The sequence below is a fragment of the Carassius gibelio genome, chromosome A3, assembly GCF_023724105.1.
Source record: "Carassius gibelio isolate Cgi1373 ecotype wild population from Czech Republic chromosome A3, carGib1.2-hapl.c, whole genome shotgun sequence".
In the NCBI taxonomy this organism is placed as follows: domain Eukaryota; kingdom Metazoa; phylum Chordata; class Actinopteri; order Cypriniformes; family Cyprinidae; genus Carassius; species Carassius gibelio.
Genome location: NC_068373.1, coordinates 17615464 through 17643451, shown reverse-complemented (window position 1 = coordinate 17643451; position 27988 = coordinate 17615464). Strand labels below are relative to the sequence as shown.

Below are 27988 nucleotides of genomic sequence, written 5' to 3'. Positions count from 1 at the left end.
TGAGACCAGTAGGAGGTGAGAGGGAAAGAGGGAGAGGGGAGGGCTGATACCTACATCTGGAAGTTATTTGGAACAAGAGAGGGGGGAAAATAGCTGACTGAAAAGATAGAAAACTGAGGAGAACCTGGAATTAGTCTTTAGGGTTGAGGGAATGCAATAGCAAGCTAACAAATACTTTAACGTTATTTGGTTATTAGAAAAATCTGTGAGAGAAATGATAGGATTTAAACAAAGAAGGGAAAGCTTCTGAAGAATTCTGTATCCGACAAAACAGCAAGACCAATATTTCAAGCTTATCACTTCCCAGAAGACTTTATGTTTTTTTGTCCCTTGAGAAGAGTCATTAACAAGAAGAACTGGAGGAATCACATCTGTGATGCAGATAATATTGATCTATGAATAATTAAAGCAAGATCTCATGAACTTCATCACTACGAAGCAAAAAGACAATACAGGAAGCTTTGGAGTCAGGACAAAGTGAAATCTCAACTGTGCTCCTGGAAACCTTTTCACTGCCAGTCAGTCACTTTTTCTGTCTCCATCTAAATCAAGGTAAAGCGACTATTTGCTTCATGTTTGTTTAATAATATGAAATATAGAGATTTGTGTACTGTTTATGAATCACTTGATCAGTGCTGTAGCAGACCGGAGAAATCAAAGACAGATTCAGTATTATGTGTTTATGCAAACCAGATTTATTAAAAAAAATTGACTTAAAAAAGAAAGAGAGCTTCAAGCGAATTTCCCTTTTTTTTCTGAGCATTTACAATCACAAGAAAACTAAATGTACTATTAGGTTTCTATTTTCCCATATTTAAAAAAATCATAATTTTAATTCACATATGGTACCAATTTCCAGAACCATTACTGACATAGCACTGCAATCAGGTCATAAATCCATGTGCTGCATAACTCTGAGGGGGCTTATATGTTTACATTCTGGCCATGCATAATATACTCTTGTGGTTTCACATGGACTGCATTTTGTGGAACAAAAAGGGCAAAATAACCACCAACTTGATTGTGTTCCCTTTTGCTCATGGAAAATTAAGTGGAACACAAAATTCTCTGAGTTTATCGTATGAGAGAGGCCCTGCATGAGTACATGTTTCAGACAAGGATCATAATGGCTTTATGGTTATCAGCAGTACAGCACAAGGGTGGTTTCTTCCTGTCTGGGAACAGCACTTCCTCTGCATGTAACAGTTCAGGAGAGTGTGAAAGTTTGCACACGTTAAAAGAGCACAGAATTCGTTTATCATCATTTGGTGACTTTATCCTGTCTTTCTTCTTTCATGCAGAATGTCTGTGTCACGATGTTGTCTCTGCTGTGTCAAGTACCTCATGTTTATCTTCAACCTCATCTTCTGGGTTAGTTCTGCTTTACTCTTCTGTCGAATATGAGTTTGGCAGACTGGAACCATATTCAGTAGCTCATGACCATATTGATTAAAACAGCATGAGTTTCTTTAACTCAAACCGTTGTTTTTAATGATATGAGGCTAATACATAAGATTCACAAGCGTATTTCGTTTTTTATACAACAGGGGCTCAATTACGGAAATAGCTTAACTCAAATTCCTGTTCTGTTTGGTAATTATGGTAATTTGACTTGGGAAACTTTTTCTAAATCAAGAATTAAGATGGGAGGTTTATGTAATACAGCCCCAGTTCAGTAAACAATAAGTTATTACGGAGTAATTTACACAAACACTTTGTTGCCCTAACATCTTCAATTCCCAAGAAGGTCCAAACAAACTCAACTGTTATCATCGCTGAACAACACACAGCACTGGCGTTCCTGAACAAGTGTTACTGAGTTATTGAATCATTCACTCGGCGAATCAGGTCATTGACTCACTCAAAAACAAGTAAACAAAAATTGAAAACCATGCCATGTAAGTTTATTGTGTTCAGATTCAATGACTTGAAAGTCTGTTAAGGTGTGATGCTCACTCCTTTAGTGTGTAATGCTCAGGTCCAGAAGCTTTCTGTAAACATTTAGCAAGTGTATATGCATAGTGTTTGTTCAGGATTTTAAAGCCGTGTAGTGTACTCCAGCCTTAACTGTTTAACATGTAGAAAACATATATAAAGGACATGCACTTAAGTTTATGAAGGGCATGGAGGCCTATTACACCTGTCCCTCGGAATAACCTAAATTGCTTTTCTCGGATGGAAAGTGACTTCTCTGAACATGATGCACTGTCATATTTCTTTACCTGTGCTTGTTTTTGCAGTTGGGAGGATGTGGTTTATTTGGTGTTGGGGTGTGGCTTGCCTTCACACAGTCAGAGTTTTCATCTCTGCCACTGTCCTTCCCTTCACTCTCCGCCGCCAACCTGCTGCTTGTTGCTGGGGGCATCACCATGGTGACAGGCTTCCTAGGATGCCTTGGTGCTCTGAAAGAGCAGAAGTGTCTGTTGATGACGGTAAGGTACCTGGTTCCTAGGGGGCAGTCAAGGCCTAATGGTTACAGCGTCAAACTTGTAACCCAAAAGTCATGGGTTTGAGTCTCAGGGATTGTAGGTTGGGGGAGTGTGTGTGCACTTGGATGGTGCATCGGGTATGGGACACCATATTTGTCTACATCTCATGCCACTTTTCGTCACTTTCCTTACTGACATCAGAAAAACGTGTGCACACTGCCCAGAGGACAATGTTCATCCACGTATCATCTTCATCTCAGATGTTTCTGATTTCTGATGGATCATGTGACGCTGAAGACTGGAGAAAAAAAAGATAAATATACATATGTAAATAACTAAAAAGATACTGTATGTATTTTAATTGTGATCAAATTGATTCATCTGATTGTTTTTAAGGTATGTTTGATCCACTAATGCAGCCATCCTGGGCATAAAAGACATCTTTTAAAAATCTCACCAACCACAACCCTTTGAACTGTAGTATATTTGTGATATATAATGTGATTTAAATGACATAATTTAAGCTTCATGTGCCTTCATTTAATTATTTTGAATATAAAAGATGTTCATTCAAGTATCAGCTGTATCTCTGATGTTAGGGGACAGTTATTTAATTTTTAATTTGTCTTAGAAGCAGAAGAAGAGAAAGTCTCCAGTTGCTCTCCTTTTAATCTCATTGCTGCCCAAAAAAAATTTTTTGTTTGTTATTGTTCTTTGCTGAATGGGTATACTGTCAGAATACACCATGTCTATAGTGTTATCATTCATGTGGTCTAATAGTTTTTTCTGGTTCTTTCAGTTTTTTGTGATCCTCTTGATTCTAGTCCTGATAGAAGTGGCACTGATTGTGGTTTTGAGTGTGTATCATGAAGAGGTGAGGGACTAATGTCTGAGCCTTGCAAATATTTCAGCCTTTCCTTCCAGGAAAACACGTTGCCCTCAACTTCCTGTTTATCTGCTTCTCTCTCTGTTTTGTCCATTTAGTTGGACAAGAGAGCCAAGGATGACCTAAAAGAGGGAATGAAAAAATATCTCACAAATGAAGGGATGAAAAATTCCTGGGACAACATGCAGAAAATTGTGAGTTGAATTTCTGACGGTCACAAATATGAAGGCGGCTGAGATTCTTCAGAGTGAATAATGGATTCTGCTTCCTTCAGTTCAAGTGCTGTGGCGTGAGCAACCACACCGACTGGCACAACAAAACATCCAGTGGAAAACTTCCCGAATCCTGCTGCAGGGATAATAATGATCGCTGCAATCACTGGGAAGAGGTCAGATCAGTTCTGGGGTCGTGGGGTTAGCTAAGTACCACACATTCCTTAATCCCACCAACTATTGGTAACTGCAACCATACGCTTAGCGTAAAATGAAAGCCAGAACAAACCCTACATACATCTTTTAATGCTCTTTGTTTTATGTCTCTTTTGTTGTTTTTCATGTAAGAGTCATTAAAAAATGACAAAACTATTAAGCAGCACAACTGTTAATAATGAGAAATGTTTCAGCATATCAGCATATTAGAATGAGTTCTGGATGATCATGTGATGCTTCAGACTAAAGTAACGGCTGCTGAAAAAATCAGCTTTGCCATACAGGAATAAATTCATATTTAAATTTGATGTCTTTTTATTTATTTGGTAGTCATACTATAAGCGAAGATAATGTACTTCCATCCAATCATTATTGCTAAATAAACTCTTTTAGGGCATTTCAGGGTTTATTTTGTAATAATTAGCAACTGAATGAAACTTTTTATTCTTTGTTTATTTTTGAATGTGTCTTAGCCGTGCTATGAGAAGGCCAAAGACTGGCTCCTGGCTAACATGACCTCAGTGCTTGGGTTCGGAGTTTGCATTGGAGTCGTTCAGGTACATTGAAAAGCATGTTTCTATTACAGTCTGATTATTATACAATCGCTGCATGCACTCAAATATAATTTGACTGCATTCTCTTCCTCCAGATTCTTGCTTTGGTGTTCTCCTTGCTGATGTACTGTCAAATCCTACGAGCAGAAAAATACATGGACTGACCCTACCTTTGCCCCATTGTGCCAGGGACTCTTTAAAACATAATTCTGAATATGTAATAAATGTTTCAACAGACTATTGTCTATTAGAGATACTGGATGAGATACGCATGTGCACCTAAATTATGCCGTTGCACTTAGGAAGAAGCTCAGATGAATTTCAGCTAAATTAATTCACCAGGTAAATGCCTAAATAATTAAAATGTACTTCAGAAAATATTATTGAATGAATATAAAGTGAATGTATACAGTAGGTGGAAAAGTAAATCCTAATATTATTGCACTCTTTGTTAAATACCAATACCCTTATAACTGCTTGCGATGAACTTTTGATCAAAGTTAATTTCAATTAAAATTAAATCAAATGTTATATGATTATTGTTATAATAAACCAATTTTCTGTACTATATTCATGTATGTATTCATGTCTATTAATATATGAATGTTATTACAACTAAATAATGATGCAATACAACAGTAGATGATTGAAATCATGTATTTTTGCTATAAAAGTCACATTAAAAAAAATGTAAAAACATCCAAATACAAAAGAATAAATAGATCAGCAGAGAAACTATATAATCAAGTAGTGTCAGTTGCCCAGCTGGCTGGTTCTTGTTCTTGCTCTCCTCACAGAGGTCATGCTACATGCTCCAGAGTTCATAATGAACAGATTTACTGTAAGGTCAATGACTGAGGTCAATCACACTCCAGAACCTCATCCAGTTGTGCAATGTTCCCCTGTGAATGAAAACACCAAAAACAGTTTACTTGACCAATTGGCCTGGAATCTGGAAAATGCTAGAAGTAGACATTTAAAACTTCTCACCCATCCTCCATGGCTCACCACCCATGGTGCGAAGCTCTCCATGTAGCGTTCAGCATACCCAGTCAGACGCTGAACTCCAGTGGCCGTGACCACTCGTCGAGACACATCCATGGTGATGGCGAGACGCCGCAGCGTAGGGCTGACCGGAGCCGGAGCGGGGGGCTCTTCACTCTGACTGGCGTACATGTCAAGGAGTTTGGCAAAGGATGGGTAGGAGAGGCGTGTGAGGGTGGACCGCAGGAAGGGACTGGCGTTTATCTACAACAATAAACACCAATTAACAAATGATAAACACAAAGTAATTAACTAAAAATATCCATAAACAGTCAAAACACTGCTTAGTTCAGAAAATCTCTATGACAAGAATCAAGCATGACAAAATCAGGGATCGTTACCTTTCCGTTCATGGCATCCCCCTCTGAAGTCAATATCTGAACTAGCTGTTGAACCACAGCCTCTTTGTCATTGCCTGCGATGAAAAGAAGAAGTGTAACAATCTCGAAACAATACAAGTTAAAAACAAAACAAAAAACCTCAGCTGGACAATCAACCCATTATAACAATAAGCTATTGTTAAAGGACTGAAGATCCATTTCTGTTCTTGTTTTGATATTCCACTGTAAATGGAATATCACATAAATCATGATAAAATTTAAATGCTTCACACATTATGATAAATGGTTTTACATGTACCTTTAAGTGCAGTTGGCGGAGGCTCTGGTTTAACAGGCGATTTCTTTTTCACACTGTGTTTCTGTGCAATTCTGTCCAGAGTTTCTGCTACACCGTCATAAAACTCAGGTGGATGGGCTGAGATAAAACATATCACATCATATCACATCCACGCATACACACTATCGTTCCAAAGTTTGGGGTCAGTAAGAGTTTTTACAGGTAGGTTGGGGGCTATATTTTACATTTTGACTTATTTACACTATAAAAAGTGTTGGATCTTAAACATGGCCTAAGTTTTAAAACACTATTTAGATTTATGACAGAGTATTTATGTGCCAAATACAATCCTTCCAGGTTCGTATAACATCCAAGGAGTGTGTTTTTGGTTGTGAGGGAAAGATAACCTTGTTCAGCTTCCTAAAGAACCCAGCGTTACGTGAACAGTGGACACGGTTTGTTTTTCTGGGACAGCAAAGGACAATTGTGTGTGCTATGTCCCCTTTAAGACACAGTATTTTAGTCTGTTAGAATGCAATGAACTGATCAAAAGAAACGGTCAAGCCATTTGAAATTTCACAGAATATTTATATTTCCAATAAATTCTGTTCTAGATGAAAGTACTTTACTGGCCTTCTGAAAGATTACTTACAACAGAACAGCAAAGTATTTTATGGACGACCGTTTTGTGAACCTAGGAGAGGAGGTCATTCTGACTTTTCTAGGACAGTCTGGCGCTTCTGGATCTGCTACTGTAAGTATGTTTTATTATTAGTTTATTAAAAAAAACATAATATGACCCCTTTAAAAAATGTCTTGAGCTGCAAATCAGCATATTAAAATTATTTCTGAGGATATTGTGACAATGGAAACTGTCTGTTGATTGCATTGCAATCACAGGAACAAATAACATTTTAAAATATATTAAATTAGTAAACCGTTACTTTATACTCTAATAACATTTCATAATATTGTTGTTTTTAGTGTATTTTGGAGAGACAGCTTTCAAAAAAAACCTTACCAATCTTTTTGAACAGGCATAACAAGACAATCTAGAAAACATTCTTAACAGTGCCTCCGGTGTCTCAACTTCTATATCAATAAAACAAGTTAAAGAAATTATTGTACATCTGAAACTTACATGGTGAAACAGAATGATCCATAGATTTTGGGACATCTTTAAAAGCCAGAGAGGCTGGGCGCGGAGGACGAGGCTCTTCTTTTTTTAATGACACTTTTTTGAGTATATCAGATATCTTCAGTTTTTTCTTTTTCTTCTTTTTGTCCCCCAATTTTCTGTCACCTTCCTCTTCAGATGCAGAAGACAGTGGTAATATCTCTTCCTAAAAGAAGATTTCTCATTAACAAGTAGTTCTAAAAGGCAATGTTAAAACATACTGTTAAGAAAGAAATTAAATGAATTCATTTTGGAAATTTTTTATACTGAACCCATAAAAGCTTTTAATTAGCTTTGCAGTTCATGCACCAGATAAAACAAGAGCAGGTTTCGGTCTCTACAGATATGGTCAACAGTGTGTGCCTGTTGCACATCACATGTGCAGGCAATGCATATTTATATTGGTGCACATGTTTACACACTACCAGTGTGTATGCTTATTGTTTATATTCTTACCTGTTTGGTAACATTTGCAAACATTTTTCTTTTTTGAGTTTTTTTTATTTTATACACATATATATATATATATATATATATATATATATATTATATATATATATTATATATATATATATATATATATATATAAAAGGACTACTCTTTAAAAAATAAAATAAAATGTTTATTTTAATTTGTGATAAAATCTAAGCCTATGCATATTTCAATTTATGCAATTTCAGTCTATGTAGCCAGTTATTAGGCCTTCTACAGCCATCTAGTGGCCATTCATATTTCTTGTAATTGCTGCAAATTTTGCAGTTTTCGACTTACCGGAATTAATATATTTTATTTTTACTGAAGTAAAAAAAAATAATAAATAAGCATATTTTACATTAAGGTCAATAAAGTAATTTTGTAATTTTAGAGGTAAGGAAGTAAAATAAATAAATAATCACAAAATGCATACATTGTTTTTACTTGAGTGAAAATAGTCTTAAGACATTTATTTAAAAGAACAATTTAAGGATCACACCTGAGACCTTTGTACCCAATTTTGTCCACGAAGGACTCATTAAGGGCTGCTCTATGAAGGATGCTTGAGGGTTAAAGGTGTTGATTATCAAAATAATTAGCAGTGCAGGTTTTTCTGAAGCCACATAAAATGAGCAAACAGAGCAAATTATACATGCATAGATTTTTTGACAAAAACAAAAAAGCACCGTTGCTTTGCATCATAAAAAAAGTTGAGTGATTTTTACCTCTGTTTTTCTGGGTAAACTGTGTGATCCGTTTGTTGATGGCTTGTCAGACTGGCCCGGCTGACTCTGCTTCTCCAGGGTGTTGTTTGGAGTCGGGTCAGAACTGCTGTCTTTCTTAGCACGCTGGATCACAGATGAACGGGATCTCAGTCTTCTTTTAATTAAATCTTTAATTCCATGTTTCTTTTCCTCTGCTGCACTGATCTCCTCATCCAAAGAGTCCCATCCATTTGCATCTTTCTTCGATTTTTCTTTTGTTGAGGCACTAACAGGAGAAGGGTCATTCTTTTCATTTTCATGTTAAAAACTTTTTTTTAGCATTTTCCTTTAAAGGTTGGTTTCTCCCAGAAACAAAAATTCTGTCATCATTTACTCACCCTCAAGATGTTCCAAACCTGTTTGAGTTTTTAGTCCCCATTTTAGTATTTTGTCATACTATGAACTCCGAGGGGAGCGGCGAATCTTTGGTTACCCACATTCTTCAAAATATATTCTTTTGTGTCAATATAATTAAGGATAACAATCTGGTTTTGTCCTAGATTAGATGACTTGACCACTAAAATTATTAATGATTGACAGGCGAAAAGCATGATTTATCTTTCCATTCCAGCTTCTGTTATTTTTCTAAATTTGGTTAAAATTGAATAAAATATTTTATGAATTAAAACTCCTGGACAGACTTCTCAAGCGTCAGCCAGATAAAATGATATAAACTGAATTAAAGCGTCCAAATAAAATATGCTTCAGAGAGATTAGCTATAATAATCTCCGATGTTTGCTTATAACAAATATATTATTGTCTTGTTTATGTTTGTGATAATCAGTGATACTAACAAAATGAGTCGTTTTAGTTTGCATCATTAGTGTTTCACCGTGAGTGTGTTTGAATTAGATGTGTCACCTGTATTTGTTTGGGTCGTTGTACTCTCCTCCTATTCTTCCAGGCCTCTGTCCCGGAGGCATCGACAGAGAGTTACGCAGAAAAGACTTGAGCACCAACCGCGTCTCCGCTTCGATCTCCAGGAGAGACGAGGAGGATGAGGGGGAAGCAGGCCTGACCACCACGTCTGCCATCGCTGAGACAGAGAGAGAAAACTAAAACTCTTTCAAATGTGAGGGCACTTTCATATTATGCAACAATAAAACACGCCACTCCAGAATTCCAATGTTCCTCTGACCAAATTTCCACACAAAAACTAAACCTGAGCTTCAACTCAAGTCAAGACAAACGTTTCATTTGATGTCAATGTACACTGTATGTTTAAAGTTCAGTGAAGAATTCTGCATTGAAATAAAAACCAATAATCCATCCCATCTTTAAAGAGAAGCGAGTTACTTTTACAGAACTTTGATTCATAGTGGCTACTTGAAGGAAGTGAAAGTACAATTACAGAGACATACTTATGAGCTATTTCTCACTCAAGCATACAAAGACACGGAATGAGAGCTGGAAGTTCCAGTCCGTTTACCTCAGTTTACCACATTTGATCTACGTCATTAATAGCTTTTCACAAACATGATAAACTCAGCACTTCAACAGAAACAATTTTTTTATTGATTTTATAACAATATTATTCAATCATTGTTTTTTTTTTTGTACCAACAGAGTATCAACTCTGTGTGTGTGTGTGTGTGTGTGTGTGTGTGTGTGTGTGTGTGTGTGTCAGATGCACCCATTGGCAGAAAAAAAAAATAATTAAAAGGGAAATGTTTCAGCCCACTGATAGACATTTGTTCTTTATTTTGTATCATTAAAAAAAATATATATATATATATTTTTTAAAAGTTTCTTTTTTTTGTCTTCATGGTAATATACATTATATATATATGTGTGTGTGTGTGTGTGTGTGTATCTCAAACAATTGTCATCAGAACATCAGTGACGGTCCTTGTAAAGCATAATACCATTCCAATGATTCCTCTCATTCACTATGATTATTTTGATAATACTTCGCTTCTCTGCTCAACAGGTTATTACGACTCATAACAACTTGGAAATTCCACTGTACGTATGCAATTGTTTTCCTCTCATGCATGCCAGTGCAGTTTTTACAACTCAGAACACTTGACGTGTTTTCAAGTGTTTGTTACGTGGCCTGAAGTTACCCCATTTGTTACTTCCCTCCTTACCCCATTTGTACGAGACCCTGCCAATTTATGTGACATACATATTTTTATTATAAAATGAGCTCTATGTTAAACTAATAATAATGAAATTGGAATAATTATGAAATACTGTATTCTGTGGTTAATAGAATTATTAAATATACCTATAAAAGTACTAAATGTAAAACCAGAGGCAGTCTAAACGTTTACCCAATACCATAAAACCCTAAAAACATTTAAAAACAAACAAATTCTAACCAGCTTCCATCTAAGACATGCAAGTGTGGATTTCACAGCAGAAGCGAAAAAATACCATAAAGCGATTTCTGCTGAAGTGACATGTTTATCACTCACCACACATTCATACATACTACAGTGTATTTCAAAAGAGGAATTTTCCTCATTGCAAAACAGACTGTCAGACTGACACATTCTTGACCAAGCTTGAATGGCGCTTAACACATTATTGACAAATGATGCGCCAAAAACAATGTCCTTTATTCTATGACTGTGAAGTATAACAAACTATTTCAAAGTTTCTCAGTGTCATCAGGTGACTGTGGCTCCCTGCTTCTGTTTTTTACACACCGAGCACATGTAGGAACACAATCCTTTGCCCTAGGGTCGTAAAATCCTCTCAGATCAGAACTTAGTATTAACACAACTTTGTAGACGACTAGTTTGTCTGTACATTACCTGACTAAGGATGATTATTACAACTAAACTAACTTAGTAGCCTAAGGTAAAGTTACTTCATACAAACTAGACATTTTAGAAATGTAGTTATAGATGCGGTTAGAGTGGTGGGCATTTTGTGTGTCAGTGAAATATCAAGTTAGTAGGCCTAGCACTAATGTGTAAATGTACAATTGATTGAAATTAATTACTAAGATACATAAAAGGAATCCAGGTGCAGCCTATGGATGTTTTAACTAATTCTGCCACACCATATTCAATGTATCTTGACATATATGATCAATTTGTGATACTCTTTTTATGACACACTGTAACAAAACAGTTGTGCTACAGTAACTTACACCTGAATTCCAGTAACAGTCTGAAGAGGATGTAAATAAAACAACAGACGGTCTTGGATGAAATCAAACATCACCAGAAGATACCGGTCTTACAAAAGTAAGTTAAACTACTTGCTCATACCTGGTAAATAATGTCACCTCGACGTCCGGAGGAATCAGTTGAGTGGCGACGTGTTAAAGCTGAACGCAACCAAACGCATTGACAAATTCAGCAGTATTAAAACAAGGACACTAAAAACAAAACAGCTCCGAGTCCGCGCGACTCAGCCTCGAACTGTGTCAAACTTCAGAAGAGTTTAGTCGCTTGTGTCTGATGTTATTGGAGAGTTCAGATGTAGGTCAGATCTCACGGCGAATCAAATCAGATCTGAAGCGGTGATTCATATCGGTGTTATAGATACGATACCGACAGAGCTGCAGCTTCTCCACCGGTTTCCCTGCTATCGCGTCAATTAGTCCGTCCTACGGAGTGAGAATGACCGACTTTAACTGCGCATGTCTCTGAGGACCAGGACGAAGCCATTTTCCCAGTGGAGAGGGTTCAGTCTTGCAGTGTGTTGAAATGGTACAGTTACACATTTTTTTTATAAAATAAATCATTTGTTCCATTGCCTATAATTGTCCTATAGCTATTTTACTCTTAGTTTTGATGTTACTTTGCTATTTTAAAGTTATTAATATTGTTCATAACGTTAACTTCTATATACATGTTTAATGTTTATTTACTGTTCACATCTCTCAGTCTTGTATGCTGGTGTTGAAGACAAATTAAAGTTTTGACTAACTGAATTAACACTAAAGTAAAATAAATGAAAAAAAAAATCAAGAAAAATACACTGAAACAACTGAAAAACAATTAAAGCACTCAGGTTTCAGCAAATAGGGTTTATTTTCAGACAAAACAACAACAACATATTTCTCAGCCATTGAGAATAGAGAGTTATTTGGTGACTGGTTCTAATAGCTACTGTACTGTCGATAGGCTCCTGGTGATAAGAAATTTGGGGAGCGTTTGTCCACTCTCAGCCCCCCCCAAACCCCGTCCAGCGTCATCTGTAAAGCAGACACTGGTACAAGGATTGGGAGAGACAGAGATGGACGGTCAGCCTGAGAAAAGCAGACATAGTAACATGTTATGAAATCAATTGTTGAGAAAGTAAGGATGAGCATTGATAGAAAAAGGTCAGTCATTAGCAAAAAAAGAAAAAAAAAAGCATGCTGAGAGCAATTCAGGCTGACAAGACTGAAAGGGAGCAACAAGAAATTCAGATTTATGTGACAGTAATGAGAGATATATAAGTTTGCAAACATTCTGGGTTAAGTACCATTGAAAGTCCACACAAATTCAAAAGGCCACAATGTTGTTCATTATTAAGAAATTGCAGGTACAGAAAATATCAGTAAACATTTTTTTAAATAAAATCTGTAGTTACCACAAAAAAAGTCTCTCAGCACCAACATCCTTCATCATCCAAAGTTAACCAATTCTCAGGCTTTTTCTTTATACTTGTACATTCATATCTGTCCTCTTCTGTGAAGTTTCATCTGCTCTCTGATGTCTTACCTCAGAGTTATTTCCTCTTTAGTAGAGATGATATGCTCTCGCGTCTGCACCCTCCTTCACTGGCTCTCTTCATCTTGACTGTCTTTATTTAGCTGTGCACTCTCTTCTTTCTGCCTACCCTCTGACCTGTCTTGACTGCTTGTCCCTCTCTTTGCTCTGCACTCCCTCTATCTATCCCTCGCTCGGCCACCCTATCAGCCCCAAATCACTGTTCTCCTGACCGTGAGCCAATAGGGAGCAACACAGCTGGGTGAGGCACTTCCTCTGTGACAGGAAACCAGCAAAGAACTCTCAGAGAGACACACACACATAGAGATTGGTGGACTCCGAATGTGGTGCAGAGCTCAAAATGGCTACCCCTCTCTAAAAAAAAACAAATAAGATTTTGTGGGCATTAAACAAAAATTAAATGGATCTGAATTGTACTAATTGTGCATTTTCAATGCTATAATGTCCTTTAAGCACAGTCTAAAGACTCCCAGTGACCTAACCTGTGTGCTAGAATAATACTTTTGTTTATCAGGCCAACCTGCCATAAGCACAATGTTTTAGTAATTTTGAATTAGAAAAGGATCTGTCAGATGAGGTGCGTTGCTGAAGGAATATTCTGAAGTTACGCTAGATAAGCAGCATTCATGCACAAGTCGTCTGAGCTTAACTTGTTATGAACCTGAAATATAATTTTAACATCTAAACAAAAGTAAACTGCATCAGATTTTGCATCTTTCACATTCAGCTGTTCCAGGGAAGTTTGCATGAGAAACAGAGGATGTGTTTATCCAGTTGAGAACCACAGGCCAAGACTGTGTGCAGAGGGCAAGAGATGAACAGATAGAGGGAGGGGTAGAGATGGAGTGATGAGTTTGAGGGAGGAGACCCCATGTTCACACAGACTAGATAACACATGCTCTGATCGGGGACTCGTGGGAATAGGAGAGACGTGACTATTATAGTGACCTCTGCTCAAATGAAGAAATTTGCGTGCTTTGCCTTCCCGGTCTCCACAGCTCATTAACATCGGCCTTAATTAAACTCATCAAGTGTAGTGCACCGGAAACTTGGGAGGATAAATCTCAGATATGGGCAGAGTCAGACCTCTAAGCGTATCCGTTCCAGTTTCCGGAATGGCATTGTGAGTGGCGTGCCAAAAGAAATTCCAAGGACAAACGGCAAATTTAGTTAAACCAAGTTTGATTTGAATCTCTCCTTGTTTATTGTCTACACGTTTATAACCATGAGGCAATATTGTCTATATATGTGGTATGAGAAAATATCTTATGACATCAAAGTTATTCATAACTCTTGTACTGTCCGAGTCCATGTGAGAATAACTTTGTCAGAACATTATTTTCAATGGGTGTGGTGATGTAAGTAACAAAAACAGGAAATCCACCAGCACACAGGCAGGAAATGCTACTGTTCAGTGACAGTACTGAGTAAACAATCCAAACGGCCGCTAGTAAACCAATTTACAGTTACTCTAGAGACAAAAAGATAAAGATGAGAGGAAATTAAAAAATGTAAAAAAAAAATCATAGAAGAATGTTCTGGGATCTTCAGGAAGAATGAATACAAATATCTGCATGATAAAGAGGGAAAAGACAAACAAACACAAATGCGTATTGTCCTTTTTCACTGTAATATTTTTATTTCAATGTTTAGTTATTCCACAAAAGGGTTTACACTAAAATGTTCACAGTTCTAATAATAAATACAGTAACATGGTCACTCTCTCTATCGCTCTCTCTCTTTTATTTTTCACACACATTCAGACATACAAATCTACAGTGAGTTCATGGGATCTGGCAGGAGAGAAAAAACTTTGAATGTTACAGAGTGGTAAAATAAAGCAATAATCAAATCACAGTAATGTCCATTTAACAATGTACAGTAATAAATTATTAGCTTAAATTTTCCTATATTACACATGGTCGGTTGTATGTTTGATTGTCTTTGCAGCCTTTTGCAATAACATATTTTGATTGTCATTGGCTACAGCCATTTATTTTATTTATTTATATTGTTTTCATTCTTTTGAGCTTCTTTGTGCACTTGAACGATTGTCATTTCTTAGCTTGGGTGTAAGCTTGATTGTCATTGGTTTCTCCACGTGGTAACTGATAGGCTCATAACAGACTTCTTAAAATCTGTCATTTTCAATGTCATCAATCTACACTCCTGTTCAAAAATCTGGGGTTGGTAAGATTTTTTTTTCTTTTATTCAGCTAGGATACATTAAACTTATCATAACTGACATTATAGACATTTATAATATTACAAAATATTTTTATTTCAACAAAAATATTTGTTTCCACAAAAATATTAGGCAGCACATATTTTTTTTTAAATATTGCAAATCAGACCAAAAAATCACAGGAAATACAGTCACAGGAATAAATTATATTAATATAATTTTATATATATATATATATATATAATAAAATAATAGTTATTTTAAATTGTCAGATTTCAGTTTAATTAAAGTCAGTTTTAGCTGTATTTTTAATCAAATAAATGCGGCCTTAGCATAAGAAACATTAAAACTTTCTAACAATCTTACCAAACCCAAACTTTTGAACCACAGCTGCAGCAGCATTAACCATCCTCATTTTTGGTCACATGCAGTTTATCACATTGATTGTAAGTGGCACATCAATTAAACAACAATTGTTTTTGCATAAAAATGAGGCAAGGTTTTGGCCTCAGCTATTTTTTTTTTACTGTTCTCCAACAGCTGAAAACGTTAGCTGGACTAGTTTGTGTTATTGTCTGGCCTGGTACTGACTAGGCCTATAACTGTGAAGATCAAAAATGCTGGAGATTTGTGAGTTATATATATATAATTATTATTATTATTATTATGGCTTACATAGACTGCTTCCCTGATGTGTACATAATCTAAATAATTAGGGCTTCCTGACACTTTTTTTTTGTTAAATAATTTGCTCAAAGTTGCTGATTGAAGCTCTGCTGGTTATGTCTGATAATGATAAGGTCTGTTTTCACTGCAGTCTCGTCCAGTACTGACTCAGACCTTGTCCCAGCTCCTGATCGCCGCCTTGAACTGCAGTCTGCCCTGCTGCAGAAACGCCAGGAAAGAATCCTGAAAGAGACACACCTCTGATGACTAATTTGTGACACAAAAGAAAACCACAAGGCAGCTAAACTACATTCACACACTCATTCCTGCAGTGTTTTGGCCTGTGGATTAGGGCATTTATATGCAGTGTGAGGGTGGAGTATGTTACAAAACGGTACGCACCTGTGTTCGCACTGGCCGTGGGTGGGGGAGGGAGGTGGGGAGAGGTGTAAGATGAGGAGTCAAATTTACGGGAAATAGGGGGGAGGGCTGAAGGAGAAGGAGGCAACATGCAGGAGTAAGTTGGAGTGGACTGGGAGGGCAACGACTAAAGGAGAGAAGAGAAGAGAAAACGAAAATAAAAGATTAATCTCATTTCAATTAGAGTATCAACAGTTTCAGTAGTAAAATCAGTGAATTGCTTATTATGCAAAAAAACAAAAACAAAAAAAAACACCCCATATAAGTTTTTATTATGCTGTTTTACATCAATGTGCCACAGTCCTATCAGGAAATTGATGGTGTGATGCTATGATGTAAATGAAAAGAGTGGATGAGGTCATTAAATATGATGAAGATATATTTGTTAAGGAGGGGATTTATGGACTAAATCTGACCTGCTGAACTGTAAAGCTGCTGAAAACGGGCGAGGGTTTTTTTTTTGTTGAGAAACTACAGCCGGCTGTGTATATTCCATCAAAAACACTAGAGGGCGCTTTTAAGCTATTTTAAATTATTTTAAATGTCAGGAGGACTCATGGTTTTACCTTTCAGTTGCGTAATATGTGCGTGTACTAGAATCTTTTTGTCTGCATTATTTAATATTGTAGAAAGCACTTTGTATTGCATGCTTTAAAGAAACAAAAGGCGGATGCTGTTATGTTTGAGAGAGCATCTTTTTTTTAATGACATTAAATAAGATAAATAGTTTATATTTTACATACACGTGACTGTGACGTTACTTTAAAACCGCAAAACACCGTTTTGAGTAACCTCTAAGTGCATACGTTAAACAAGCACCCAGAAATCGTTCACCCCTAAATTAAAAATCATTATATTTCCTCCTCACGGCGTTCAAAAACTGTATGGCTTTCTTTCTCGAGTGGAACACAGTTTAAGTTATTTTGAAGAATATTGGTAGCCAAACCAATATTTGTTTACAAATAATTTCCCATTGGATTACATTTTTTTAGACATTTAAAATATATTATTGTATGTTCTGCAGAAGAAAGAAAGTCATACAGTTTTTAAACCACGTGAGGGTGAATAAATAAGAGATTTTCTACATTTGGGGTGAACTATCCTTTCAATGCAGTGGCGTTTGCTTTTGGGGGCCACTATCAGTATTCTGACTGATTGATATTCAAAAAATTACTAAGTACATTATTTAACAATGTAGAATTACATGTCCATTTGTTAAGGCAACTTGCCTATTAAGATACTATGGTAGACTGCAAGAGAAGGTCATTGTGATTTACCTGCATACTGGAAAAGACAGACAGAGAGCTATAGCCTGAAAGAGACGAATCACTCCGACTGTGCATTGAGCCTTATATGAGAGATCACAAGAGGATAGGAACAATTCATTATTATTATTTTTACTATTATTATGCATTATCGATGCTTTAATTAACTTTGGTAATACTGTATGTAAAAATCATGGAAATATAGAAGAAAGAATAGTAACAAACAGTCCAAAGTGAACAAACACCATTTTATTATGCATGAAAATAAGAGAGAAAGTAGTGGATAAATTCATTTGTCAATTGATTAGCAATATTGTGAAGTAAGTCATTAAAGAAGATGTACCTGAGCTGTTTATATGATGGGAATGATATACTGGGGAGGCGAAGGACGTGCTCAGGGGAGTATGTGTCTGAGGACAGGTACTGGTGCCCCCTGATCTCCTCTGGTTTCTCAGCTTTTCCTCCCTTCTCCACTTAGCTCTCCGATTAGAGAACCATACCTGTCAATCACCCAATATGGGTCAGACTCAGTGCATAATGGACAGTGTCTTTATGCTTTGTCTAAAGGCACTTCAGCAGTACTACCATAAACTCTCAAAGAGGATCATTGAAATATTTCACATTTCACAAGGCAGTACCTGAATTCTGGCCTCTGGAAGATCAATCTTTGCAGCCAGTCTCTCTCTAGCAAAGACATCTGGGTAATGAGTCCTTTCAAACTCTGGAAAACAGACTAACATTTAATACAAGCAGAAATGCACATTTTAAACTGTAACGGGATAGTTTACCTAAAAATGAAAATGTTGTCATGTAGTTCCAAACCCGTGTGACGTTCTTCTGTAGAACTCTTTGGACCCCATTGACTTTGATTGTGTGGGCAAAGAAACACAGGCATTTTTCAAAATATCTTCTTTTGTGTTCCACAGAAGAAAAACATTATACAGGTTTGAAACAACTTGAGGGCGAGTAAAAAAAAAAAAATACACAACATTCATCCTTGGGTCAACTATGTTTTTAAGGACAGTTTAGAAAAAAGGGAAAGACACAACATGAAAGTGTGAGAAAGAAATGTGGAAGCATAAAAGATCCATAATTTACACAAATGCAAAAAGCTAAAACAATCCCACACAAATACATCCTCTCTAGGATTGAGATTATTTAGCATGGAAAGCTCGGTGCGAGCCAGCGCTTTGAGTCACACCTTTCTCCAGGGCATCGATCTGCTCCTGGGTGAAGCTGGTGCGGTTCCTCTGCAGCTTCCTCTTTAGCTGCAGGTGTAGCTGCGACTCGTCCACCTCATCCCTCTCTCCCTGCACCACTCCTTCCCTTGCTCCGGCCATCTGCACATTCAGATCTTCCACACAACCATCTGAGAGAGAAAAAAAGCATTCAACTTTAGAGAGTCTTTTAAAAGTGCTGTGTGTTATTAAACAGACAGAACTGTCTCTTTGAGGACTGTGTAATTGTAGAGCACCGCATCATCTTGTGCTTGACAGTTTGACCTTATTTGTGTACGTGTGAATAAGCAGCAACTGTATTATGGGCATCTAATTCTGTGTCTGCTTGCTTTAGTTCCTCCTTCCTGTAACGAAAGCGAGGATGTCAAGGCCAGAGACTGCCGTGTTTTGTATGTGGGTGCACATGTGTGCTGATGGTGTAGCTGTTGGCTCCCTCTGTTTGTGCTCAGTCAAGTATAAGAATTGCTGCTTCACCGCAAAGCTGACATCACAAACGCAAGCACACATACAGCGTAGATTCACACACAGAGTTGCTTCACTAATATATAAAGATATCATTCAGTTACGCTCACATACCTGTTCTGTGTTGGGGAGTGATGCTGTCGGGCGGGTGGTACCAGTTGTTTGGGCCGGTCCAGTTGGAGCCGTTTTGTAAGTTCAGCATGGTTAGGTTGTCATACATCAAATGTCACCTGTGAGAAAACACCGGCCCTCTCCTTCTATCATCCAGACCACTCCAAGCCTAAATGAAGGACAGCAGAGGTAAAACTGTGAAAAAAAAAGCTACTTGGAAAGATCAGATAAATGAAATTCAGAATTCTGGCTCTTTTACAGTACTTTATCCTTTGGGCCTATGTTGTGTCACCAATTTAGTAATGTATTCCCATGTTTTTAATTATTATTATTATTTTTTAAATAGTTTGAAAGCTGATTATGTTGATGTTTTCTAATTGAGAATATAATATTATTAATAATTTAATTTAACAGTGGTAACTTTCAGGTAACTTTTCCTTGTTTATTTTATTCTGTTTTAATTTTCTATAATGATCATTTTTTTTGGCGTTTCTTCAGTCTTTGTTCGCAATGTCTCCTTGCTACAGTTTATTAACAACTGATATTGAAACAAAAGCTAAAATTTTTATTATATTTTATAAAAACCTAGATTTTAGTATTGTGCTAACACTGTTATTATCATATTCATCCATTTGTAAAAATAATGGTCTATTCCATAGAATATAATACATTTGTCATGACATCGTTGTCCTTTCAGAAGTTAACTTTCAAAATGACAAGTTAAAGTCCATTTAATGTTATCAATTTATCATATTTTTTATGTCTATCTTAGAATGTCAACCCTGTTTTCATGATTTTCTATAGTAAACATTACACTTTTAAATATCTAAATTTAAAATGGGTTATATCTTAAAAAAACAAACAAAAAATGTCCCATTAAATTGCAAAATATCCACCCTGCATGTTACCTTTCTGAAGGCATAACTACAACCAGCATAAATTCAAATGAATGAATCTTTCTTGAGATGACACAGTGCAATTAAAAAAAAAAAAAAAAAAATCCTTATAAAATTCCTTATAAAATGTACTTAAAATCTAGATAAAACTAGCATTCACAGAATGACCCATCTGATGTCAGTAAAGTATGTAATTATTGTATTTTAAACTCTCTTTATCTATGTATCTCTCAATGTACCTGTCACAAGTACACATACATATACACAAACAGTTCATTACAGACACACACACACACACATACACACACACACAGCAAGTAATTAAGAAGTACAGAACATCTAGTCTGACATCGTCGTACACACACGCATGACTGGAGAGAGTAATACTGTCAACTAATGTTAACAACAATACACACACACACACACACACACACACACACTACACAACAGAGACACACACACCCACACACACACACACACACCAACAAAACAAAGAGATAATTATAGATACACTGCACACAATGGCACACAATCCACATTTTCAACTACAAACTCATTCTACACATCAAAAAATTTAGTATTAGAGATGCAAGTATATTTATGTAAAAAAAAAAAAAACAGCCAGTACCTGCAATTAATTTCTAGAGCAGTGTTCAACTAAATACACAAATTCTGGTGAAGAGTTAGAAAAAATATCTCTGGTTCCATTGATAGTTCTGCATGTAAAACTACTAACATTGCTACTAAAGAGGCCATCGTCATTAAGATCTAGCCACTGAAATAACCTAGAAGCACTTGCATAATTACATTTGCATTGGTTTTGAGAGTAAAACATGGCCCTCATAGGCAAAGAATGATCTAGAACATGAGAAGAAACAAAATACAGAGATGTGACAGTGGAACTATGTAAACTACATAAAATAAGATATCCCAGGAAATGAACAGTTAAATATTGATACAATCCATATACAAGGGCTTCTTTATGTATAATACATGATGTCATATCTATATTATAAAATATTCAATTAATTTATAAAGTATAATAGTAAATGAATAAATTAAAAATAAAGCAATGCTGACGAGTATAGACATGTTAAAAGCATTTGCACTAATTTAAATTAATTAGTTCAGTTAATTAAATATGACTTTGTATGACTCTCAAGAAAAGACAAATAAAAGCACATTTAAATGATTAACATTTTGCCTTTGGTGGTGTAACACAACATATTTAAAATGTCAAAGGTCAAGTCTTCCATAACCTTTCCACAATTAACCAGTAATGTTCCCAAATCTATTTCGTTTTTCCAATAAAAAGAGTCATGAATCTGTTAATGTCTCGATCATTGTGTCGGCAGTGAAGGCAGGAGACTCACCTGGTAGATGAATGAACTGTAAAAGTGGTCCACACTTGCTCAGTGTCTCTATCACTTTCTGTTCATCCCTCTTTCCTTCTCTCTGTTCTCTCTTGCTTTGTTAATGTTAGACTGTGTTTGAGAGAAAGAGAGAGAGAGAGAGAGAGAGAGAGAGGGTGCATGGGAGGAGAGGAAAGGGAGAGAAAGATGGAGAGAGTTAGACAGGGCGAAAAAGAGGAGGCGAGGGAGGGGTAGTGGGCTACAGAGAAATGCATCTGCAGGCACTCTGGTCCTTGAAGCAATGAGGGAGAGAGGGAAAGAGAGAGAGAGGGATGACACACAGAGTCAGTGTCAGTGTCAGGTCTGGACTTAATGCCAGGAAAAGGGGTGATGAAGTGAGAGAGAGAGAGGTGGAGGCAAAAAAAAAGACTGGAAAAGAGGAGACGTAAAGCTATTTCTAAAATTTCAAAAAGGCAATTCACTTTTTTTAGGTAATGACTTCCAAAAATGGCTAAAGAGCTGTGCGAGAGCTTCAGATCATGCACCTGCTCTGATGGCCGGCGGTCAGGGATAGTTTAACCCTCTGCACTGCTGTGATCAACACCAATGTAAAAAAAAGTACTAAATAAGTTTCATTATTTTAATGTGTTCCTGTGCAATAATCAAAACCCTATGCTGATCTAAATAAAATGAATATATGATTTATCATAAAGTACTCAAATTCATTTCAGACATGAAAATTCAGCTTTGTCATCACAGAAATACATTATTTTTAAAAGCACACAGAAACAGAAAACAGTTTTTTAAACAATATTGCTATATTACAAATAAATGCAGCCATGATGAGCCTAAGTGTTGACCTATTATTGATGTACTTATTTTAATATATATTTTTAAATGGTATTGGTGCCATCTTTTCCCCAAAAAGAACATGAGGGTTAAAAGAACAATTGAAATCATAATAAAACATACAAAGACACATGTAGAAGCTGCTGTGCTGAAAAAAGTATTTTGATGAACAGACCTTTATATTGTTGTTGTATTGTTATACTGTATTGTTGAATTTTTAAACAAGACACTGCCATTCTCGTGAGAAGAGAAATTTCACACATCAGTCTGTTCTCTGTACGATCCATGCTCGCTAGTACCATTACATGCAAACATGAGTAGACACTCTCAGACTTGCATATGAGGGTCTCTCTACTGCTACACACACACACACAGTGTGTATATTCAATTCAATTCAATTACGAAATGCAAATCGTTGCAAAGCAGCTTTACAGAATATTAATTTTCTACAATATATTTAGTAGTAGCTTATCAGTGGTGACTGTCAGTTAATGTACATATGGCAAAAAATATAACTACAGTCCAAGATTATGAGATGCACTATTTAATTGCTTGGCCAAAGAGATGTGTCTTTAATCTAGATTTAAACAGAGAGAGAGAGTGTGTCTGAACATGTGGCATGTTTACCCTCCACTGTACTTTGTGACAATCCCAATGCTATATTTGCATATTTTATTGGATTAACTTAAAAAACCAAAGAGCCCGTGACATGTTAAAATATGAGAGAAAAACTGAGGGAGCGAGAGACTTGGAAGACTCATACAGGAGACTCAGCCAACAGCACTTACAAGCATGACAATTTTGGTTCAAGTTAATATGAGAGGTTCAACTTAGGCAAATAAATATGAGGCCTCTTTATGCTCACTTGAGGTAAGAAGAAGGATCAAAGGGGTTTTGACTTCTTCTTTTGGGTTTTAGACCTAGAATCAGTCAATCATGAACTATTTTGTTTGTTTATTGATTTTTCTTTTTTATGCATTCCCTCTAAGCCAGTGGTTCTCAACCAGAGGAGCAGGAGACACTCAATTTTCAAGGAGGCCCCAAGAGTTGTTATATTAAATTATTCAAATGGATTTATATTAACAAAATCTTAACTTTAAATACCAAGAAAACCTCACTAAAACCTGTAGATATTTTGTAAATATTTTTTTTGAGTTTGTTTATTTTTACTGTAACAGAAGTACCAAAGATACATATATCAGCTTTGACAGGAGGGCCTTCAAATATTGCCTTGGACAAAAGGGGACCTTTAAAACAAAAAGGTTGAGAACCACTGGACATTATTTTTTCTGCTGCTAAATTGGGTGTAAATATTATGCAAATTCTTTAAATGAGAGGGTATTATGTCAATAAACTGAGTTTAATGATGGGGTCAGAGTAGATCTACACAAATCTTAAAAAGATATTCTTCTAAAAATGCACATTTTTGTCTTCAGTTACTTACTCAGTTACTTACTTAAGTCAGGTCTGTCCAGACCTGTATTAATTTCTTTCTTCTGTGGTATGCAAAGTTTAGCAGAATATGCACACTGCTCTTTCTATAAAAATGAAAGTAAATGGTGACTGAATGAGCTGTCAAGCTCCAAAAATGACAAATATTTTATTCTGTTGGTCTGCTCAGAGCTATTGTATTACTTCAGAAAACGTTGAATACAGTGCAAGAGTCATGCGGACAACTGTTAAGTGACTTTTATGGTACTTTTGGTGAGTTAACAGCCCCTTTCATTGTATGGAAAAGGGCAGCTCAAGCATTCTGAAAAACATCTCTTTTAGTGTTCCAGAAGAGGTAACATTACAATGATGTTCAGAAATAACATTACAGTAAATAATGACAGAATGTTAATTTTTGGGAGGTCTATCTCTAATATGACAAGAACCATCAGGTCAGCGGACACCATCATGGCACAAACAAAGCACAAGGAGTTTTGTGCAGTACACACTTGAGAGTGAAGGAATTGAAACAGAAAGAGAGAAATAGCAAGACATAACGAGGCCATGGATGTATCCTTATAGAAAAAAACCAAGGAGGGGGACACGGAGGGCACGAGAAAGAGAGACAGAGGAGGCGGAGGAGAAGGAGGGTGCCAGCTTTATTTATTTCCAGTTGACAAAACCCTCCGCTCTCTTCCTCCTCCCATACCTATGTCTCCCTCTTTGTCACTTGTTCAGAGGATTCATGGAAAAAGACAATGACACGGAAAATAGACAGAGGATTTAAACAGAAATACAGTGAAGATGAAGGGCATCTTTCTCAATATGGATTACATGTTGAAGTAGTTACAAAAGTGAAGGAAATGAGAACGGATCCTAATAAAATGTTGTTAATATTTAGTGTCAGTGTGTTGCATACGTGACATTGAGTGTGTGTTTATTATGTGTGCTAGTGTGTGAGCGTATGCTCCTTTAGGGCACATTTTTTCAGTGTCTTGTTAGTTCATCCCTGTCACCCTCTCTCTCTCTCTGCTGGGGGGGAGGGGGAAGAGAGGTCACCATAGCAACAATGCCGGGACAAATTAACATCAAGCGCTTAAAAAAATGTGTGTACATGTATGAGAGTGCATGTATATGTGGTAAGGGAGTTAGTGTTGTACTCAATACCCACCGTGTGACGCCAAAATCCAGCAGAAGCATTGATGTTAATGCATCAATTACAAATAATTCATTAGGCCCACAGTCTCTCCATCACTCTGTGTCATCCGCTTGGTTCCGGAGCACTTGTCTTCTTCCTTATTTTGTCGTCTCTGCCCTCTTATTTCCTTTCCCATCTTTGTCTCTTTCTGTGTCTCTGTGTGTTGTTGTGTGCCCCCAGGCTACAGAGTGCCACGTCCTCCCTCTCCCCTCCTCTCTCTGGCCCTGTCACCTTCAATTGCTCCATGGTACTAGACACACAGCCACAGGCAAAGAGAGAGAAGAGTGGGGACACACACATACACAGAGAGAGAGAGAGAGAGAGAGAGAGAGAGGGGTGAGAACCAAGGGATGATGCACTGTGTATGTCTGGGGAGAGACAAAGAGGTAAAGAAAGACGGCAGGTGCGAAAAGTTGTGTGAAAAGATGTGAGGGAGAATGAGAGATTGAGAAACAACGGAATAAGGAGGTGACAAAGTTGAAGGAGGTATAAGTAGACACAACTAAGTGGCATGGGTCCTGTAACCATAGGTGCACGTATTTTGTCTCTCAAAAGCAGGCTACCATATACTTTAGATGCAATAAATTCTGCATACAATTTTGTAGATTTCTGCAGAATTTTAGCCACCTTTTTTCTATTTAATATACTTTAAAATTAAATGTATTCCTTTGATAAAATATTAATTTTCTTCCGTCATTACTCTATTACCATTACTTTCAGTGTCATATGATCCATTGTGCTATTTAATATTTTTGTGGAAACAGTGATACATTTTTTCATGACTCATTTTTCATTTTAAAAAATACATATTTCGTACAATTATAAATTTCTTTACAAACATTTTAATAAATTTATTGCATTCTTGCGGAATTTATTTATTTTAAACTGATCCCAAACAGTACGATAGTTTATGCTTGTTTAGGCTATGTGTGTTTGGATAATCTGACTATACTCAGTTTAACACATTTTACCATGTTCATGCAGAACTGATGTAGATTTCCCCTTAAAAACAGAATTGAAAGCATGTAAAAATCTGTTTGTCTATGTCTGCTCTTTAAACACGTTAGAACCTTAACATTACTTCTTAGACCTATCTCTACTTGCAGCCTGGTGATAGCAAAACTATGGTTTGGTCTGATTCCCAGGGAATGTATATAAACAAATAACATAGGCTATGTTCACACTGCAGGCAAATGTGGCCCAAATCTGAATTTTTTTTTTTTTCTCACATGTGACTCAGATCTGTTTTTGTCATGACAGTGTGAACAGCAAACCGCACGGAATCTGATCTTTTAAAGGGGTCATATGATGCTTTCTAAAGATCATTATTTTGTGTAATAGAATATTTTGATATGCTTTGATGTTCAAAAAACACATAATTTTTCTATAATGTATAATACTATACATTACTGTAGGTCCTCTATCCTCAATGCCCCGCCTCTCTCAAACACTCAAGAGAGTGACAAGCGCAGTCTACTCTGATTGGCCAACTGACCCATTGCATTGTGATTGGACGAACACTGCAAACACTGTTGGAAATATTATGCCCCTTTCAAAATAAATGTAAAGACAGTTAATAATGTCCTTAGATTTACAATCAGCTCAAGCTCGAAAGAGGAACAGAGTGGTGTGACACAGTGAAGCTCGTATCTGTTTGTGGTACACAAGCCACGGACGGTAAAGAAAGCTGACTCCACTGTGTGACTCTGTCTCTCTTTCTCTCACACACGCGTACACACACACACAACATGCAAAACTCTGCATTTGAACAGTCAATATCAAATACTTAAATTAAAAACAGAACATACTTACAGTAGCTGATTCAGAAGCGCCAGATTGTCTTAGAAAAGTCAGAATGACCTTCTCTCCTAGGTTCATGAAATGGTCGTCCATAAAATACTTTGCTGTTCTGTTGTAAGTAATCTTAAAGATTGCATCTACATTCAGAAGGCCAAATAAAGTGCTTCTTCTTTTGCCTAGAAACTCACAGCATCTCTCTGACACGACTGCTTCAACACTAACTGTGGTTTCTTTGCGTGAACATCTTGGCAGCACTATGCACATTTTTCACATAGTGACATAGACATGTGGGTGTGTGTAAACAAGTCATTTTAGGGGGCCATGGCAGAGTCTTAACTTTGATAAAGAATATCTCTTTGGATTTGAGACTTTAGTCTTTGCAACTTTACAGATCTTCTTCATGCACCAAGAGCTTGCAACACTCCAAAGACAAATGAGAAATTGAAATTGCATCATATGACCCCTTTAAATTCTGATTTGTGCCACTTCAATATGTTGTACTAAATCCAATCCGTAACAGATGTTTTACAATACGAATGTCAGTGTGAACGGTCATGTCGGATTTCATGCGGCTTTTACGTCATTCTAGCTCGACATTCATCGTAATCCTGCGCTGACGGGACACGCTTCAAAGATTTTACATACCCAAAGTTATAAAGACAGTAGCAAGAGGTAATCAGTGGAAGCGTGGTGTGTCAGAACTCGTGTGTTACAGTGACAACTATAACTTTACAAGCAAAGCATGAGGGCTCGTATCTTAAAAGTTTAAAAACTCTGCTTTATTTTGTCACATCCTTGTCTTTATTTTTTCATATTCCCTTTGCATAATTTAACTGGCTTCTGCAGTAGATCACACTATAAATAAACGCATAATAGCTTAATTTATATCCTCCGTGTTTAGCCTATATGACGGTTGCCAAAGTGTTGCCCAATCCATTTGTTACCCACGGAATTGGGCTACTTTTCCTCTGTTGTAGCGGGGTTTTATTCAACTTCGTGGGTTGACGCGAACCCAGTAACGCGTTGTTTACCTCCCTGAACGTGATTTGGCTAGTTTTGATAAT

The 27988-nt window shown here is 36.6% G+C and overlaps 3 protein-coding genes across 4 annotated transcripts; 1 reads left to right on the top strand and 2 right to left on the bottom strand.

Annotated features, from left to right (window-relative positions):
• Positions 1–49: 49 nt before the first annotated feature.
• Positions 50–4867, top strand: LOC127950099 (tetraspanin-4). Its single transcript, XM_052547282.1, has 8 exons — positions 50–552; positions 1302–1371; positions 2241–2432; positions 3229–3303; positions 3414–3509; positions 3590–3703; positions 4217–4300; positions 4393–4867. The coding sequence occupies exons 2-8, from the start codon at positions 1303–1305 to the stop codon at positions 4459–4461; spliced, it is 699 nt and encodes a 232-aa protein (XP_052403242.1). The 5' UTR covers positions 50–552; position 1302; the 3' UTR covers positions 4462–4867.
• Positions 4868–4938: 71 nt separating this feature from the next.
• Positions 4939–11974, bottom strand: LOC127949936 (uncharacterized). Of its 2 annotated transcripts, none has more exons than XM_052547272.1 (8): positions 11600–11974; positions 9237–9430; positions 8336–8600; positions 7101–7302; positions 5981–6097; positions 5683–5756; positions 5288–5545; positions 4939–5199 (listed from the first exon to the last, which is right to left on the bottom strand). In XM_052547272.1, the coding sequence occupies exons 2-8, from the start codon at positions 9407–9409 to the stop codon at positions 5158–5160; spliced, it is 1131 nt and encodes a 376-aa protein (XP_052403232.1). In that variant the 5' UTR covers positions 9410–9430; positions 11600–11974; the 3' UTR covers positions 4939–5157. The 2 variants fall into 2 exon arrangements, with proteins under 2 accessions (XP_052403232.1, XP_052403231.1); XM_052547271.1 differs by having other exon boundaries at positions 9237–9411; positions 11600–11971.
• Positions 11975–15372: 3398 nt separating this feature from the next.
• On the bottom strand, positions 15373–22504 carry LOC127950067 (paired box protein Pax-6-like). Its single transcript, XM_052547281.1, has 8 exons — positions 21668–22504; positions 19402–19567; positions 18789–18956; positions 18226–18308; positions 17931–18087; positions 17600–17670; positions 16305–16449; positions 15373–16145 (listed from the first exon to the last, which is right to left on the bottom strand). Exons 2-8 carry the CDS (start codon positions 19505–19507, stop codon positions 16045–16047), a joined length of 831 nt encoding a protein of 276 aa, XP_052403241.1. The 5' UTR covers positions 19508–19567; positions 21668–22504; the 3' UTR covers positions 15373–16044.
• Positions 22505–27988: the final 5484 nt, after the last annotated feature.

What these genes read in the sequence shown, in the direction of transcription:
- LOC127950099 (XM_052547282.1), top strand. Translation starts at nt 1,303, where the DNA reads ATGTCTGTGTCACGATGTTGTCTCTGCTGTGTCAAGTACCTCATGTTT. An exon ending in GGGACAACATGCAGAAAATT is followed by an intron (nt 3,510 to 3,589) that starts GTGAGTTGAATT and finishes TGCTTCCTTCAG; the next exon opens with TTCAAGTGCTGTGGCGTGAG. An exon ending in GCTGCAATCACTGGGAAGAG is followed by an intron (nt 3,704 to 4,216) that starts GTCAGATCAGTT and finishes AATGTGTCTTAG; the next exon opens with CCGTGCTATGAGAAGGCCAA.
- LOC127949936 (XM_052547272.1), bottom strand. Translation starts at nt 9,409, where the DNA reads ATGGCAGACGTGGTGGTCAGGCCTGCTTCCCCCTCATCCTCCTCGTCT. An exon ending in GTTTACCCAGAAAAACAGAG is followed by an intron (nt 7,303 to 8,335) that starts GTAAAAATCACT and finishes ATCTTCTTTTAG; the next exon opens with GAAGAGATATTACCACTGTC. An exon ending in GGGATGCCATGAACGGAAAG is followed by an intron (nt 5,546 to 5,682) that starts GTAACGATCCCT and finishes TTATTGTTGTAG; the next exon opens with ATAAACGCCAGTCCCTTCCT.
- LOC127950067 (XM_052547281.1), bottom strand. Translation starts at nt 19,507, where the DNA reads ATGTATGACAACCTAACCATGCTGAACTTACAAAACGGCTCCAACTGG. An exon ending in CCATCATATAAACAGCTCAG is followed by an intron (nt 17,671 to 17,930) that starts GTACATCTTCTT and finishes CTCTCATATAAG; the next exon opens with GCTCAATGCACAGTCGGAGT. An exon ending in CACGGCCAGTGCGAACACAG is followed by an intron (nt 16,146 to 16,304) that starts GTGCGTACCGTT and finishes TGTCTCTTTCAG; the next exon opens with GATTCTTTCCTGGCGTTTCT.